This window comes from Cervus elaphus, chromosome 14, assembly GCF_910594005.1.
Source record: "Cervus elaphus chromosome 14, mCerEla1.1, whole genome shotgun sequence".
Taxonomy (NCBI): domain Eukaryota; kingdom Metazoa; phylum Chordata; class Mammalia; order Artiodactyla; family Cervidae; genus Cervus; species Cervus elaphus.
Window position 1 is genome coordinate 53,161,708 of NC_057828.1, and position 16,607 is coordinate 53,178,314.

The following is a 16,607-nucleotide window of genomic DNA, read 5'->3' on the forward strand; positions in this document are numbered from 1 at the left end:
GGTTAACTGGTCTCTTCCCTGCTAGCCCCACTGGCCCGTGGTGGAGGAACCGCCCCCCCCCGCCCAGGGTTACCTAGGCTGGGACCAGCTGGGAGCCCTCACAGGAGCAGAGCCATGGCCTGGGGCAGCAGGGCCAGAGGGACAGGCTGTGAGGTCATAGGAAGGGGCTATGAACCCCGACAGAGTGTGTCCCCGCCTGGGGTCGCTGGGCCCCACCCTGAAGGGGCTGGGGTGGGGAGTGCACAACCTCTCCCCTTGGGCAGCAGCTGTGTGGGAGGTGGGTGGTCTGTCGGTGGGGTTCCGCCCCCATCCACGCCCCCTGGCAAGCCCCCGAAGCCTGGGAGGCTGAGGTTCTTCCCTTGTGAGCCCGCCCCCTTGGAGCCCGCCAGCCTTGGGGAGGAGGGGAGCGCGGGCGGGGAGGGCACTGCTCACAAGGGAGTCTGCAGGATCGGGGGTGCGTCCCTCACTAGCCCAGCTCATCCTGTGCAGACATGCACCAGTGGCGGTCAGGCGTCCTTCGGGGCTGCGCCCCCACGCTCAGACTCTGAGTGCCTCTGGTTGCCTGGACTCAACAGCATTGAGCCGCTGCGGGCTCCGGATCCGGCAGCTAGCAGCCAACATGCGCTGGGCCTGGGTGGCCGCCACAGTCCTTTTCTGGCCACAGCTCACGTTCCTCGGGGGCAACGGGGCCCGGCGGGAGCCCAAGAGGCCTCGGCAGTCCAGCCAGCGCCCCATAGCCCCCAACGCCACCACACTGGGCAGCGAGGGGCTACTGGGCTTCCCTAAGGTATGCATGATCTGTTACGGGCCCACGTGGGCCATCCTTCAGCCCGCCTCCCCTGTCAGAGTGGGGTGGGACTTCGGGCAGGAACCATAACAGTGTGGATCAGGGGACCCTCTCTGGGCCTGGGGAGGGAGTGGGGGGTGGAGGGGCTTCTGTGGGGGCTACATTGAATCCACTGAAGCCTAAGGACCGTCATGCCCTGAGTAACCTCCTGCCCTGAGGTGAGACTGCAAACAGGAGGTGCTTTGGGCAGCTGGCTCAGACCCCCTGCTGGAATCTGGTGCTCCAACTCTGGCTTCCGGGGTGGCCAAGGCTAGCCCTGCCCTGACCCACTGCTGAGTAGCCAGCACCCCTTATGGCCTCTGGCATGGGAAGGGAGGCCGGGTCCTGGGAGGCCCCTAGCTCCAGCCTACCCCCCTGGCGTCCCCTCTAAGAGCACCTCGCACCTGCTTCAGCCTGTGGTCTCCACCCTCTTGGGCTGGGGCTCCCTGAGGGGGTCTAGGAGCTGACCCTGTCAGCAAGGGCCTGGTGGCTGCTGGATTTGGAGTGAAGCAGCGGTTGCTGGGCCAGGCCCCCTGCCAGCCCTCGAGCCTTTGATCCTGGCCTTCGCCTCCCACCGGCGTCTCTATGGCGGCCAGCCCAGCTGCTCTCGGCCTACGCGCCCCATTGGAGCCTGAGGCCCCATATTCCAGCTGGGCAGGCTGAGGAGAGCGAGTCCTCTGGCCCTGTTGCCAGGGGAGTGGGCTGCCAGCAAGCTCTGGGAAAGCTGCTTGGGGGAGGATCCTGGGGGGCAGTTCCTGCTCTGCCTGGCCCCACCTGCCTGGGCTGCCCCTCCAGAGCCATGGCAAGGCAGTCTGGGGGCAGACAAGGGGTGTCCATGCCACCCCTACCCCAGGATAGCCCTCTGCAGGCGTCCGGACACCCGCTCTTCCTGCTGAGAGTGGGCTCCTGCTCCCCCTGCCCCCTGGACCCCACACCATGGCTCAGGTCTGTGGTGACTGGAGGAACAGGCGGACTTCAGAAGGGAGGACCCCTGGCCCTCCCAGCCCCCCAGACCTGGTCAGGACCCCTTGGCCTATCTGCCTGGACAGTTGGCTCTCCAGGAGTGGCCGGGGCTCCACTGGCCTCGTGGCAGTAGCTCTCTCCTGCCAGGCCAGTGTCTGCTGCGCTCCTGGTCACTTTGTGGACCTCCCGTGTGAGACTTGGATACAGAGAGGGACCAACCCCCAGCTCGCACCCCCTCACTCAGCCCTGACTTTGGGGCTAGGTATGCTCCCATCCCTCTGACTGCCCTGGTGCAGAAATGGGGTGTTATGAGAGATGTCTGGAGCGTCTGATCCTGGGCCACCAGCTTGTGCACCCAGCGCCCAGCACAGAGCAGGACCTGTGCCCACTCTCTGCAGCCTTGCACAACTCTGGAAAACACTCCTGTCCACCATTGCCTGCCTCAGCCAGGACAGGACAGGGCTACCTCTGTCGGGACAGGCAGGGCTGGCTCCATGTGCACACGGCTGTACCTGTCTGCCTGGGAACAGAAAGCAGCAGGAGGGGCCGTGCGGGTCCCAATATGGCAGCAGACCAGAGGCTTCTGGACACGGGTCCCTGGCCTGAGCCCCAGGGGAGCCCTGCGGTGCCCTGTTGCCCTATTTCCTGTGTCTGCACTGAGTCCCACCCCAGCAGCCTGGGCTCTAAGATTCCTGTTGTTCTCCGGGGGAGGTGGGGCAGGACCCAGCAGGGCCTCGTGGTCAGTGTACAGCCTTGTCCTCTGACTCTTCAGCTGTCCGAGGCCTCAGGGCCTGAGTTTACAGATGCCCATGTGACGTGGCTGAACTTTGTCCGGCGCCCTGATCATGGGCCCTCAAAGAAGCGGTGCCGAGGCCAGGACAAGAAATTGGTGAGCCCCAGGATCCGAGCCCAGGTCGGGGTGGCTGTGAGTGCCCCCTCAGGAGCCTCATTTTCTCCTGCCTCCCCCAGCGAGGCCTTTCTGGCCCCCCCGGCCACCCAGGTGTGGAGGCCCCCCAGGAGTCTGCACTGCGGGAGTTCCAGGACATGCTGAAGGGTAGGCCCCCTCCACCCCCTCTCCTCCTGGGTGTGGGAGAGAACCCCATGCTGACGCGAGCCACACCTGCACCCTTGTCCCCACAGAGGCCACCGAGCATCGGTCCTTGGGGCTGCTGGGCCCTGTGCTGCCTGAGGGGATAGGCAGGCAGCTGGTGGCCGAGGCTTTCCACTGTCGACTGAGGGGCCCGCTGCTGGTGGACAAGAAGACACTGGTGGAACTGCAGGGCTTCCAGGCCGTGAGTGGGCGTGGTGGGTGGGCCCCACAGGAGAGCAGGCCACAGTGGCCCCGGGGCAACCCTGGGCCTCCACACACAGCACCGAGGCTCGGGGTAGGGTACAAGGAAGTTGGGACAGAGATGCCTTCCCTTGTGGAGCTTCTTGGTGCCCAGAGTCCTGGTGGGGACAGATGCATGGGTCACCCTTCTGTCCTGCCCACCTGGGGTCTGCTTGAGCTGAGGGCTGTTGGTTGCAGGCACCCCCCTACCCCAGGCTGGGTGTGGGAGGTGAGGCTCCAGACTGCAGCTGTGTCCCCCTGCTGTCCCACTCCAGCCTGCTGCCCAGGGTGCCTTCCTGCGGGGGTCTGGCCTGAGCCTGGCCTCCGGTCGGTTCACAGCCCCAGTGACCGCCATCTTCCAGTTTTCCGCCAGCCTGCATGTGGGTGAGCGGATCTGGCCAGGGTGTGTGGGGGAGGGGGCTGGCCCTCCAGGTGGGCCCCAATGTCACAGACCTCAGGCCTCAGTCCCATTGCAGAGACACCTCCTGCCTCAACCCTGCACCCACTGGGGACTGGACAGCCCTCATGCCCACCCTCCCCAGCCCACAGTCTGCCCCGAAGGCCCCCAGCCCCCTGCCCCTCTGCTCCGTCCTCCCCGTGGGCACTGCAGACCTGGCCTGTCTCCCCAGATCCCAAGGAGCTGCAGGGCAGGGTCCGGCCAAGGGCCCGGGACACAGTGCGGGTGCTGGTCTGCATTGAGTCCCTGTGCCATCGCCACACGTGAGTGGGCCCCCCGAGGGTCCTGGGGTGTCCTGAGGGGCAGGGGACCGCCTACTGCCTTGCCCGCAGAGGGGGGCTGCCCCGAACACAGAGTACTGTGGTGAGCCCTGAGGCGGGAGCACGCAGGTCTCTGGGCATCGACAGGGGTGTTCCCCCCACGGCCACTGTGCCCTGGCCCCTCACCCCTGAACCCCACGTTCAGGTCCCTGGAGGCCATCTCCGGCCTGGAGAACAGTGGCAGCGTCTTCACGATGCACGTGCAGGGGCTGTTGCAGTTGCAGGTGAGGGGGCCCACTGGGGTGGGGGTCAGAGGACCACTGGGGTGGGGTCCTGGACCTCTAAGCCTCAGCCTCGGCACTGCAAGGCCTGGGGAGGGGCCACCTGGTGGGGCTGGGTGTCGACCGCAGAGCGGCTGGGCCCCGTGGGTGGTGACGTCCACTGTGGGTGTCTGCAGGCTGGACAGTACACCTCCGTCTTCGTGGACAATGGCTCTGGGGCAGCTCTCACTGTGCAGAGCACCTCCAGCTTCTCTGGCCTGCTCCTGGGCCCATGAGGGATGGACAAGTCCTCAAAGAAGTCACCCTGCCTCCCCCACCCCTCTGCCCGCTGGTAGACCTGTGATCATAGCAATAAATAAAGGTCCCCCAGCCCCCACCATCGCCTGGTCACTGGGTCATTATGGGGAAGGGGCAGGGGAGGGGGGCAGAGTGGCCATGGGTATGGGTATGGGCTTGGCCAGGGAGGTGGAAGCTCCAGCTAATCACCCTGGCAGCATGGGTGTGGCCCCCACAGCCCCTGCTTCTATTAAGGGCCACGTTTACTCTGAGGACAAGGACAGCTGTCCATTCAAGCCGCCACTTGGCCCTGCCCATGACCTGGGGCTGCCCCTCAGCCAGCTCGGGCCGGTCCCACCTCAGCGGGCAGCAGTCTGAAGACATTCGCAGGGCCATGGAGGACTCGAGGTTGGGGTACAGGATGGTACATGTCAGGGCATGCAGGGCAAGGCAGGGTGCCCCAGGGTGCCTGGGCCTGTGGGTGAACAGGGCCGCCAGCCCCCTGTATGAACCCCAGGGTCCTCAAATCCCCTCATTCCCTAAGGGAGCTGACTTCTCACTACCTTCTTGGCAGCTGCCACTCTGAGGTCTGGCTCCCACCCCTCATGGCCCCAGCAAACTCAGACTGAAGAATGTAAATTGTGGTGGGTCGTGGTTCAGGCCTCTGCAGACCTGCCGAGATACCATCTCTGCTTGGCCCCCGGGCCCCCAGCGGGCGGCCCCACGTGACCCCTCTGTATAAGCCTGGAGGGGGGGTGAGGGGGCGCTCAGCTCTGCAGTAGCGGGGCCCAGAGACCCACTTGCAAGGCTGCAGGGAAGAGCAGGGGCTCAGGGGCAGGGGTGGGGTGTGGGGGGATAGCAGGCAGGTTACCAGCTGCTCCCCCGACTCTCCTGCAGCCCGCTGGGTAATGAGGCAGGAAAGCTCTGGTGCCGGGCAGGCGCCAGTCCCTGCAGCCGCAGGCTTGGCCTCTGACCCATCCCCCCGCTTCCCACCCAGTGGCAACAGGAGCCAGGGGTCTGGGGGTGGTTCTCAGCCTCATGGCGGCATGATCTAAGAGGAGTGTATCCACCCCTGCAAGGGGGATGTGTGAGTGCCAAGCTGGGGTCTCTCTGCTGGGCGGGGGAGGAGAACGGGGGAGGCCAGGGCAAGCTGCTCCACATCACTGAGGGCCTGTGTGGGCCCCAGAGCCCAGGCTTCCTGGGGCTGCCGTCCGTCTGGAGTCCGGCTTGGCTGCAGGTACCGGTCAGTGTTGCTGCCTGTGTACGGGGGATACTGAGGCTGTGCCTGGCAGGACGCACATCCAGACTCCTCCCTGTTCCCAGGGCTCTGCTGACAGTCCTTTGGCACCAAGCTGCCCTTGACCATCCTGCCTGGCCCTGAGGCTGAGAATGTCCCTAAGGTTCTGGGGCCAGCGTGTCTGCCAGTCGGCTCAGAGCCTGCACCCTCTGCTGTTATCTGGTTGGAGTGCAGACAGAAGATGGGCCTCTGGCTTAGGAGGCCTCTCAGATCCCTCACCCAACCTGGCCTGAGAGGGGGCAGGGATTGCCTCCTCACTTGGTCCTGTTGTGGAGTTGTGATGACAGGGGTCGGCCCAGGCCCCGCTGAGGTGACAGGTGGGAGACAGGAGATGAAGAGAAGAGAGACGGACAGGACAGACGAGCCAGCTGCCTGGGCTCCCTTGGGCAGGTGGCCAGGGCCGGCGCCCGACTTCATCGCCTCCTGGTCTGTCTCGTCTTCCTCCCGGCTTCTGCCCCTAATGGGAGGTCATTAACCACTTAGCTGTAATTCCCCCGGAATGTGCGGTCTCCAAATGAGCCCCCAGCATGGCACTGGGGGTGCAGGAGCAAATAAATGGGGGGCTGATGTGGGCAGCAGTGGCTGTTATAGGCGGGTCTAGGCGCCTGAGTGTGGTGGCAGGGGGTTCAGGCCCACACTGGCCCTTAAGGACGTAGGCTGACCCCCCAGTGTAGATAAGGGGCCAGTGCAGGGTAAAGCCCCCATGAGACTCCACCCTGGACCCAGCTGCATCATCTTCTCTCAGCTCTGCCATCTCCTGGAGCCAGACCCAAACTGGGTGTTTGCTAAGCCTCCGAGCCTTGAAGGGGTTTGCAGGACCCTGGGCCCTGGGCCCTTTGGGTCACAACCACACGGCCTGAGCAGGGGCTCCTCAGGTGGGTTGCAGGAGCTGTTGCTGCTCAGGGTAGGGGGCTCACTGGGGTCTGCAGTGGGGGGCCTGGGGACAGGGCTTGTTTCTGGCCCAGACTCTGGTTTCCAGGCTGGACTTTGCGATGGCCAGCACTGCACTGGGCAGCCTCAGCTTGAGCCCTGATCGAGCCCTGCTCTGGAGCCACAGGAGGTGCTGGGCTGACCTTCCTTGCTTTTCTAGGGCTCACTGCCCTCAATCTCCGTTGATCTGCCTGCAGCCAGAGCTGGGGACTGGCCATGCCAGGGCTCCTGGGATGGAGGACACTCCCTGAGCCCTGGGCCTGGGGCTGTAGCCAGCTTCCCTTGACCATCCCTCCTGGCCCTGAGGCTGAGCCTGTCCCTGAGGTTCTGGGGCCGGCGTGTCTCCCAGTCGGGTCAGAACCTGCTCCCGGCACCCTCTGCTGTTATCTGGTTGGAGTGCAGACAGGAAATGGGCCTCTGGCTTAGGAAAAGTGGCAAGTTCTCTTGGGGGCTGGGAATAGCTGTGGCAGGAAATGGGGAGGACAGGGGTGGGCAGGCCCCACCCTCATGGTCCCCTCTGGGGGCTACAGATGGGCCAGGGTAGGGGTGAGGCCTGTCCAAGAGCTGCCCAACTGCCCGGGCAGGGGCTCCAGGGAGGGTGTGGCCCTTAGGGTGCAGCCAGGACACATGGGCCCTTAGGGGCTCTTTGTGGCCAGGGCCAACCTTGGGTATGACATCCTCCCCTCAGGTTGGGCCTGGGCTGGGAGGGGGGCCTGTTCCAAGGGCCTCTTTGACTGCCTCTCCCCACCAGGGCTCCCATCCTCAGCCAAACTAGACTGCTGACTCCTGTGACCCCAGCCAAGGATCCAGAGTGCCCTGAGGGTGTGGGGGTGTGGGGTGTGGGGGGGTTTCTTGGGGCCTGGGTGGATGTGTCCTCTGGGGGGCCCTGAACCTCCTCCTGGCCTGTGTGTTCCTCGGCCTCCCAGGTGGACCCCAGATATCCCAGTGCTGATCGTGATGGTGACTCTGTGGTCCAGGTGGAACCCCGCCAAAGTCCCCGGTGTCTATGTGGTGTGTCTGGGGGCCTCTGTGTGTCCTCCATCTCTGCCCTGGGGCTTAGGCTTTCCTGAGCTGGAATCACGGGGCCCCCAGGGGTGAATGCAGAGTTGGTGTCCAGGCGCCGGTGGCCTGCGCCCATGGCCAGGCAGTCCCTGGGCTCAGGTTAGTGCAGTCGGGGTCCCTGGCACTGGGAGAACTACTGGCATTGTCCAGCTCTGGCGGCTGTTGTTCTGGACACTTGGGCTGGTGACCACACCATCACTGATCCCGGTGGGGAGGGATCAGTTCCCTGGAACCTGGAAGCTGGACTCCCTGACGAACAGGGACTCTGGGTGAAGGGAGAGGGGTTCCAGACCCCCAACCTGGGGCAGAAGCTCCTCAGGGGCCGCAGGGAGCCTTATCTCGTCTGAGGCCCCCAGCCGGCACTCGGTGGTCTGACCTGGGACCTGGCTGTGCCCAGGGGCCCTCGCTCAGTGGTGCTGAGGGTCTGTATTCACTGACTGGGCTTGGCCACGTGCCCTCTGGGCTTCACGTTCAGGCCGCCCAACCCTGCCCCAGGTCCTGGAGGTGCTCAGTCTCAACCTGACTGATCCAGGAGCTGATATAGGAGCTGAGGCCTCCAGCAGCCTGGGATCTCCTCCAGTTCAGCCCCTGGAGCTGGGTCAAGTCAGGCTGGGGAACCCACCTGGCTGGCTACTGGGCACACCCTCCCCCTTGACCCGTGTCCATGTCTATGCCCACCACCTCTATCAGCATGCCTGCCCCTCAGTGCATCTGAGGGTGTGTCGGATAGCGCCCATGGTGTCAGGGGGCTGGGGGCTGGGGGCATCTGAGGGTGCGTCAGATGGTGCCCACAGGGTGGGGGGGCTGGGAGAATGGGGGCATCTGAGGGTACGTCAGATGGCGCCCACGGTGTGTGGGGGGATGGGAGGGTGGGGGCACAGGGACAAAAGACCTTTGTTCTGGAGGATTTGGATGCAACCTGCTCTAGGGCAGTGACTCACAGACTCCTCTGGTATGATAACATTGGTGTTGCAACAGCCGGCGTGTCACACACACCTGGGGTGGTGGCCAGGCCAGCCTAGATGGCCACCTGTGCCCACAGCCTTCCAGAGGCCTGGGTGTGTGAGATCAGAACTGAACAGGAAGGGGTGTTACCTGAAGTGAAGCCGCCCTGCTCCAGGCCCTGCAGCGGAATCAGCCTGGCCTTCACTCTGGAGGCTGCCCTGTCCCTCCTCTGGGGCCAGAGGGGCAGACTGGGATCTGCCTGGGACTCTGCAGGGCGCCACATGGGCGATGGTTGCAGGGGTGCAGGAGCCCCTTGGGGATTGGGCTGCTGAGACCCTCAGACGCCACTGGAGGGAGGGGCAGAGCTCAGGTTTCTTTCTTCTCGGGTCACCAGACCGGGTCAGACCCGGGGTCAGCGGGAGGTGGGTGCTGGACCGAGACCTGCCCTGGCGCCTGTCCTGTGGGCAGGGCCATGGAGGTTCAGTGTTTAAGGGACAGAGTCACCCCCGTCTAGGCCCCCACGGCCGCCATGGCTCCAGGTTCCTCCCCAGCCTTGAGCATTGCCCAGCACTGCGGCCAGCAGAGCCGTGTCTGGTGGACACTGCCGGCCCCAGGGGCTGTGGGCAGGGGAAGTGCCGGGACCTGGGGTCAGGGGCGATGGGGCACCAGCTGTGAGCCCAGGGCACGGTGTGGTGAGGAGGGTCCCTCCCCTCCCCCCAGCCAAGGCTGGCTCTCCTGGGGGCAGCGAGGGCAGATCAGCCCCACCTGATCTCAGTCAGGTGGGGCTCGGTGGACCTGGGCATGCCTGCCAGTGCTTGGACTGGGGGGGTGTGCCTGTGTGCAGTCTTCCGACCTGGGTGACTAAGGCTGACATCCAGAGGGGGATCGGGTCCTAGCCCAGGTTGGAGGGTCCTTGGGGTCCCTGCCCCAGCCTCACAGGAACTGCTTACCTTTCCTGATTTCACTTATTCCCTGAGCCCTGTTCGGGTGCCCCAGCAGCTGGGAGGGGCATCAGTGAAGATTCAGATGTTGGCTGATTCCTACCAGAACTGGGCCCTGGGCAGAGCCGGTGCCGCAGCCACGATTCACAGGATGGCCACAAGGCCACGAGGAGGGTCTCACTGGTCACCGTGGCCCGAGCAGGGGCCTGAGGCTGGCAGTCTCCCCCTCGCCTCCTGTTCTCTTCCTGTCACCCTTCTGGTGGGCTCCATGACTGGGAAGGTTCAGGGTCATCAGGAAGGGTGGGGAAGGTTCCAGGGAACCCCGGCAGAGGAGGGAACCCGGGGACCCCGGGGGGGTGGCCAGTGTCAGGGCTGAGGAGGGGTCTCCTGGCTGCAGTGTGGCAGTGGTGAGTAGTGCCTCCTCTGCTGGGGGTATGGCTCTGTAAGGGTGGGAAGGTCTGGGCGGGTGGGGAGTGGAGGGCTGGGAGCCAGTACTGCCATCCACAGATGGAGGAGGGTGCTGGGGGCCAGTGGGGGGAGGGGACAGGGAGAGCTGAGGGGGTGTGGAGGGAGGTTGATGCACACTTTCTGTGGGAGCAGAACAGCGGGTGCAGTCTGGGGGGCCCGGGCTGGCCTTGGTGGGTGCCCACAGAGGCCAGGTGATAGGTGAGCGGTCTTCCAGGTCCCAGGGCTATGGGGACAGCGACCCCCAGGGGAGACCCAGGCCTAGGAGGCTGGGTGGATGGTGGATTTTCACCTTCTTCCTAGACTCAGAGTGGGAGAGAGATGTCAGCTCAGCCCAGAGTGTGTTTCTAGGGAGGGAAACCAGCCCACACCCCTCGCCACGACCCTGGACCAGAGTGCAAGCATCAAGCAGCAACTGGACCCGATCTTGACTCTGGGTTCTCTGATGCTGGAGGCCCCGTGGGGGACTGGGCACCTGCCATGCTTTAGGCCTGTCTGCAGCAGCTGCGGTGGGCTCCCTGGGCCCTGGATGGTCAAGAGTCAGTGGTCTCACGACGTGAATGTGTGCTGGGGGCAGGGGGCCTGAGACGAGGGTTGGCTGCCCCTGTGAGACCTGCAGATACTGGGCAGGGGGCCAAGGGATGCAGGGAACGTGGGACCAGGCAGAGGAGGCATAGTCCGTGGGGACCCCAGTGTGGTCGCCGTAGGCCACGTGCTCCCACCCTGAAGCCTGGACATTGGAAGCCTGCCCCCAGACAGCTGGGTCTGTGCTGAGCCCTGAGAGGTGGTGAGATTGGGCCCGGCCAGCAGCTGAGCTGTCTGAGGTGTCTGCCCTGGAGTGCGCTGATGAAATCCATGGCTCAGCAGACTGGGGGTGGAGCTCCTGGCAGCCTTCTTGGACTCTGCCTTCTCCTCCCTAGCCTCTGCTTCCTCTTCCTATGAGGACAGTCATTCTGCAGTAGGCCCCCTGCCATCCTCACCTTGGTTACACCTGCAAAGACCCTACTTCCCACTCAGGCCACTCCCAGGTCCTTGGGCTGGGACTTGAACCCATCTTCTGTGAATACAGCGCAGCCAAGCATGGGATCGCACCCCCCCAACCCCTGCGGCCCACCACACACTGAAGCGGATGGGTGGAGAAGGTCTGAGGGGGCGGGACACATCCTAGGAAGACCACTGGGGAGGCCAGGGCAGCCACCCAGGCCCCTCCCAAGGACCCAGCGTGCCCGGCAGCACCAGCTCTGCCTCTCTGCCGGTGTCTTTTGAACAGTAGGGCCCAGCAGGCAGCAGGTGAAGAGCTCCAGGTTCCCAGGATGGCTCACTCCTAGGACAGCTCACTCCCAGGATGGCCGAGGAAGGCTTGAGACCAGTGAGAGCAGTTGTAGGTGATCTGGACAGCAACCCCCACACCAACCCCAAACGAGGATGAGGAAGTGACGTTCAAGTAAACCAGGGCTGGCGGGGGCTTGGGGCAGGAGTGAGCCTGGTGTGGAGGGCGGAGGAGGCTGCAGCCAGGAGCCCAGGAAAGGGGCCTGAGTGTGGGGTTGCCGAGGGACAGGCAGCAGGGCTAAACACAGCCCACAATGTGCCAGCTCAGGCTGCGGGGCAGCGGCTGTGGGTCCCCAGCTGCCCTGCGGGCTTCTCCTATTACAAAATTTTTTTTTCCACTTGTTGGGTGCACAGCACAGCATGCAGGATCTTAAGTTTCCCTACTAGTGATGGAAACCGTGCCCCCTGCAGTGGAAGTGGTCTTAAACACTGGACCAGCAGGGAAGTCCCAGCGCTGGCTCCTACTACTCCAAGTGCTGGCTTGGCTGGTCCCACATTCCGGACAGGTCCCCAGCAGCCCCACAGCTCAGTGGCTGGTTGGAGGTGGTGAAGTTGGTGAAGGACCCCCACCCCATATGACGATGTCAGCGTCTTGGGGTCGGCTGCATCGCCCCCTCCCCACATCTCCCTTCCAGGCTTCCAGCAAGGGGGCAGAGACTTCCAGGGTTGCAGCTCTTGAAACACCAGGGATCTTTGAATCTATTTTCATCATGTGCACATGAGGCTGGGGGATATTCCCAAGGCCAGAGCTTACTGTCTACTCCTGGTATATCCAGCAACACTGGGATGAATCAGGGGCTGGCCAAGTGCACAGGGACAAGAGGGCAGCTGGGTGGCTGGCTCCTCCAGCTCCAAGCTGCACACAGGCCTGCACTGCAGGGCCTGGAAGCTGGGAAGGCAAATGCGGAGGGTGGGCACACCTCTAGCCTCACTTGAGGGGAGCCTCACCCCCTTTCTCTCCTAGGGTCTCTCCTGGCAGCTGTGTCCTGGGCGAACTCCTGGCCCACTACCTCCCTGGTCTTGCTCAGTCACATCAGGTGAACTCAGGCTTTGGGGGTGTCTAGAGGGGTGAGGTGGATGGGGGGTTCCAGTCGAGGCTGTGTGGTGACCCAGCAGTTGGGTGCCCCAGGACTGCTCACTGGATCTGGACCATCCTGGGGCACATAGCCTCCTCCAGACTCTCAGGTCCCATGTTTCTCTATTTTATTAATTAGTGATATTGTATATATTTTTAAATTAAGCTTTGAGTTTTGGCTCTGTGTGCTGTGCACCACTTGAGGTATCTTGTATCCTAAATTCCCCTGTAGAAACCAGTTCGGTGGTCTGACTTCCCACTCCCCAAAGGTCTGCTGCCTTCTGAACCTGGCCTGGCCCCAGGTCCACAGGGCACTCACGCCTAGAGAGCATGGACTTCATGGGAAGTGCCTCAGCAGGTGGGAGGTGCAGACCAGGAGGGCTGCCTGGGAGGGGCACTGCGGTCAGACCACAGGCAATGGACAGAGCCAGGGGGTACAGAGGGTGAGGGCTTGGCTCGTTTAGCTGGGAGAATCTGCAGATCAGACAGTGGACAGGAGCAGAGAGGCAGAGGACAGGAGACTCCTCAAGGTCTGTGACAGGCTGGGCTCTGTGATGTTCACATGTAGCCTGTCCATGGGCTCCAGGAAGGGGTCCTGGCCTTCAGCTCCAACATGCTGACATCTCATCAGCCACAGTGTGGAGAATCACCATCAGCCCAGAGTGTGTTCTGAAATTTAATGTTCTAGGATGAATACAAAATTTGTACTTTTGAATGTCAAAACTGGCTACATACTGGCACTTTCACGGGGTTCAACTAAATACTAAAGCTCACAAGTGCCCTGCCCCCAACACAGATGCCGGGAGTTGTAGACTTTTTACTAAGCAGTCTTGTTCAAGCGGCAAAGACTCTGCCTGCAATGCAGGAGATTCAGGAGACACATGTTTGATTCCCGGGTCGGGAAGATCCTCTGGAGAAGGAAATGGCTACTCACTCCAGTATTCTTGCCTAGAGAATCTGATGGACAAAGGAGCCTGGTGGGCTAGTCCATGGGGTCGCAGAGAGTTGGATACAACTGAACATGCATGCACTTAGACATTGGTGCTGGGCAGGGATCTGAAAGTCCAGAGACTCTGAGCTGGCCATGTGGGCGTCCATGAGTCCTGTCCTGAGAAACAGACATCTGTGTCCCCCAACTCCTCCGATGATCCTGAGGTGGAGACAAGACATCCCAGGACTATCATTCCATACGGTCAGTAGGAATGGCGTCCTGCTGTGGTCAGCATCCCCCAGCGCCCACCTAGCAGGGGGCAGGGCCCCATCCTGCTCACCCTGGTGTCCCCAAAACCTGGATCCTCTCCTAAATCCTTGTCTAGCCACATGGTCAGTTCTGGAGCAAAGCCCACACCTTGTAACCAGAGCTGGGTCAGTTACACCTTGTAACCACAGCGCGGTGGGAAAGTGGCCATCTGCACAGCAGCAAGAAAGCGTCACCAGAACCTGACCACGCCGGCAGCCGATTGCAGAACCCCAGCCTTCAGAGCCATGAGACAGCCACCCACTGTGTGAGCTGCCTGGGCCAAGACACCCATTCTTAAAATCCACAGCCTGAGAATGGCAGTCAAGGGGCGGGTCAGAGGCGTGTGCCCTCCGTCCGGTTCCCAGTGCCCCAGAGCAGGCTGCAGGCAGGGGGCAGCAGGGCCCGGTTAACAGACAGAAAATGCAGAATCCAGCCAGCTGGGGAGGGGCCTCCATTGCCACTTTATTTGACTTCAGCCATGACTATAGAGCTCATTCTCCATGTTTAACAAGGAACAGAGCTGACTCATTGGAAAAGACCCTGATGCTGGTAAAGACTGAAGGCGGGAGAGGGGGATGACAGAGGATGAGATGGTTGGATGGTATCGCTGACTTGATGGACATGAGTTTGAGCAAGCTTTGGGAGTTGGTGACGGACATGGAAGCCTGGTGTGCAGCAGTCCATGGGGTCACAAAGTTAGATACAACTGATCAACTGGAAAACAACCTTTGGGTATGTGCAAAGGTGCTGTGAACACCCGCTGCCCCCAAGGGGATGTAGCCCAGCAGGGCTGTGTCAAGACAGACTTTGGGAAAGCTTGTCATTGCTTCCAGAAACACCTGCCCTGTGCGGCCATGAGGAAGGCTGAAAGGGAAGTGTTTTTAGAGAGAGGAAGTGGGGTCACCTTCCATGAAAATGGAAGAGAGATAGATACTTTTGAATTCTTCCATGTTTCAACACACAAGCAGCAATGGGTCTACAACGCAAGCTGGAAAAATAGACTAATCCATAAATTCCAAGTTTTGATAGAAAAGTCTTCTCTTAAATAACTTAAAACATACAGACACCCATACACTCCCAACTTAAAACTATTCAAAAGTTACAAAATTTATAAATAAATCACAGGCAAACTCTGAATTACATGTACCACGAATTCACTCCAGACACAGACCAAAATACCATGAAAGCTGATTCACACGCAACGGACTTAAATACTAGATGACACATGACAAACGATACCAGCAGGAGACCGCAAGCGATGACCTAACTGCACAAGGTGAAGTAACTTCAATAAAAACTGTTGGGTTGCATCACACCTCGAGTCTCCAAGTGCCAGGGCCCAGTTTATGCGGTCATGGCCCTTGGTGCAGGTGGACAGTCAGTACAGTGGCTGCAGGACATAACACTGTCCACTGCCCCGATGGGGTTGGGAATTTTTCTTTGGAGTCAGGTCCTGCAAGTCCTGCCAGCTCCACCCTCTGGCTCCTTGGCACCAGCCTGGGAGAGGAAGGTAACTGAACAGGCCCCGTGCCCCGTGGGGCTGCCTGGACACGATGCTGGTTCCAGACACAGAACAAGATGCCCTCGGGTGGGCATGGACTGGTTTGTGGGCTTAGGAGTCATCCACCGCTGCTAGGCATCTCCTCGGAGCCTGCTGTCACCAGGTAAACCGGGTCCTCTCGAGAGCCTGCCTCATGCTAAGGACCATGCAGAAGCTGTCAGCTTTGCCAGCGGAAGGCCGATGGGAGGCCTTCCAGCACTGCCTCTCGCGGGGTCGAGACCCTGGCGTCCTGTGGGCGCGTGGGCCAGCTCGGCCGTCAGGGGATGCCCTCTTTCCTCTGACAGCACTGCGAGGGCGGTGCCGACCAGTCATAGACGTAGGACAGGCGCAGCTGCACCTCGCGCTTGCACAGGCGGCCCTCGTGCGTCAGCGTCCGGTGTTTCTCCAGCATGTCCTCCAGGCTCTGCTTGTGCGTCACCAGGTACTGGTTATTGCAGCCGCGGGATTTGTACTCGGTGTCAAAGCGCGGGTCGTGCTCTCGCTGCACATCCACTGGCGCCAGCCAGGCGCCCAACGACACATCCTCGCTGTGCCAGGCACGCAGGTACTCGCGGCTGAGGCGCAGGTAGCGCACCAGGTCGGCAGAGAGCACGTAGCCGCCGCCAAGCGCGTAGGGTAGATAGTAGTCACACAGCTGCCAGGCGGCCTCACGCCAGCGGCCCCCGGGCCGGACACGGCCACGGCCCGAGAAGAAGCCCCAGTAGAGGCGGCGGCGGCGGGCAGGGTCGCGGGTGCGCAGTTCGGCCAGTACTGCGTCCAGGCGCGCGAACGAGTCGTCGTCCGCCTTGAGCACGAATTCGAAGGCCACGTGCTCGTCTAGCCAGGCCAGCATGGCCAGCACCTTGGCCGTGAGGTTCTCGTACGCGTCACGCACCCCGGGCAGCAGCAGCAGATCGCCATGCTGAGCCTGCTCCCGCTCCAGGGCGCGCCGTTCCTCGTCGCCCAGCCCGCTGGTGCCCACGGCGAAACGCGCCCACACGTCCCCGGGGCCGCCGCGCCGCGCCGCCAGCCACGTGCTGCGGACCACGCTGCGCCGCTCGGCCGCCCGCGGCGCGCTGGCCACCAGCACGGCCAGGAAGGCGGCGGCGCGCGCCGGGCCGACGGGCACCGGTGCGGCGGGGCCGGCGAGCGCGGAGTGGGGAGGCGCGGCGCACCGCGCCAGGTAGAGCAGCGCGACGCCGCCCAGTGCCAGGCCGCCCAGGCCCAGCGCCGTCCGGTGCCGCCACGCGCGCCGCAGAAGCTTCATTGCGCGGGGAGCGCCGCGGACCGGGGCCGCGCGTGGGAAGGGCCGGGGCCGCGCCGCGCCGCCGGGCTACGTGGATCCCCGCGCTGTTCTCATTGGCCGCTCCGGAGAGCTGTGAGGCCGCTT

The 16,607-nt window shown here is 62.7% G+C and overlaps 2 protein-coding genes across 2 annotated transcripts; one reads left to right on the top strand and one right to left on the bottom strand.

Annotated features, from left to right (window-relative positions):
* Positions 1–413: 413 nt before the first annotated feature.
* Positions 414–4,496, top strand: C1QTNF12 (C1q and TNF related 12). Its single transcript, XM_043923783.1, has 8 exons — positions 414–787; positions 2,562–2,678; positions 2,759–2,843; positions 2,930–3,081; positions 3,395–3,503; positions 3,749–3,839; positions 4,042–4,120; positions 4,294–4,496. The coding sequence occupies exons 1-8, from the start codon at positions 620–622 to the stop codon at positions 4,390–4,392; spliced, it is 900 nt and encodes a 299-aa protein (XP_043779718.1). The 5' UTR covers positions 414–619; the 3' UTR covers positions 4,393–4,496.
* Positions 4,497–14,693: 10,197 nt separating this feature from the next.
* On the bottom strand, positions 14,694–16,586 carry B3GALT6 (beta-1,3-galactosyltransferase 6). Its single transcript, XM_043923607.1, has one exon. It carries the CDS (start codon positions 16,482–16,484, stop codon positions 15,495–15,497), a length of 990 nt encoding a protein of 329 aa, XP_043779542.1. The 5' UTR covers positions 16,485–16,586; the 3' UTR covers positions 14,694–15,494.
* Positions 16,587–16,607: the final 21 nt, after the last annotated feature.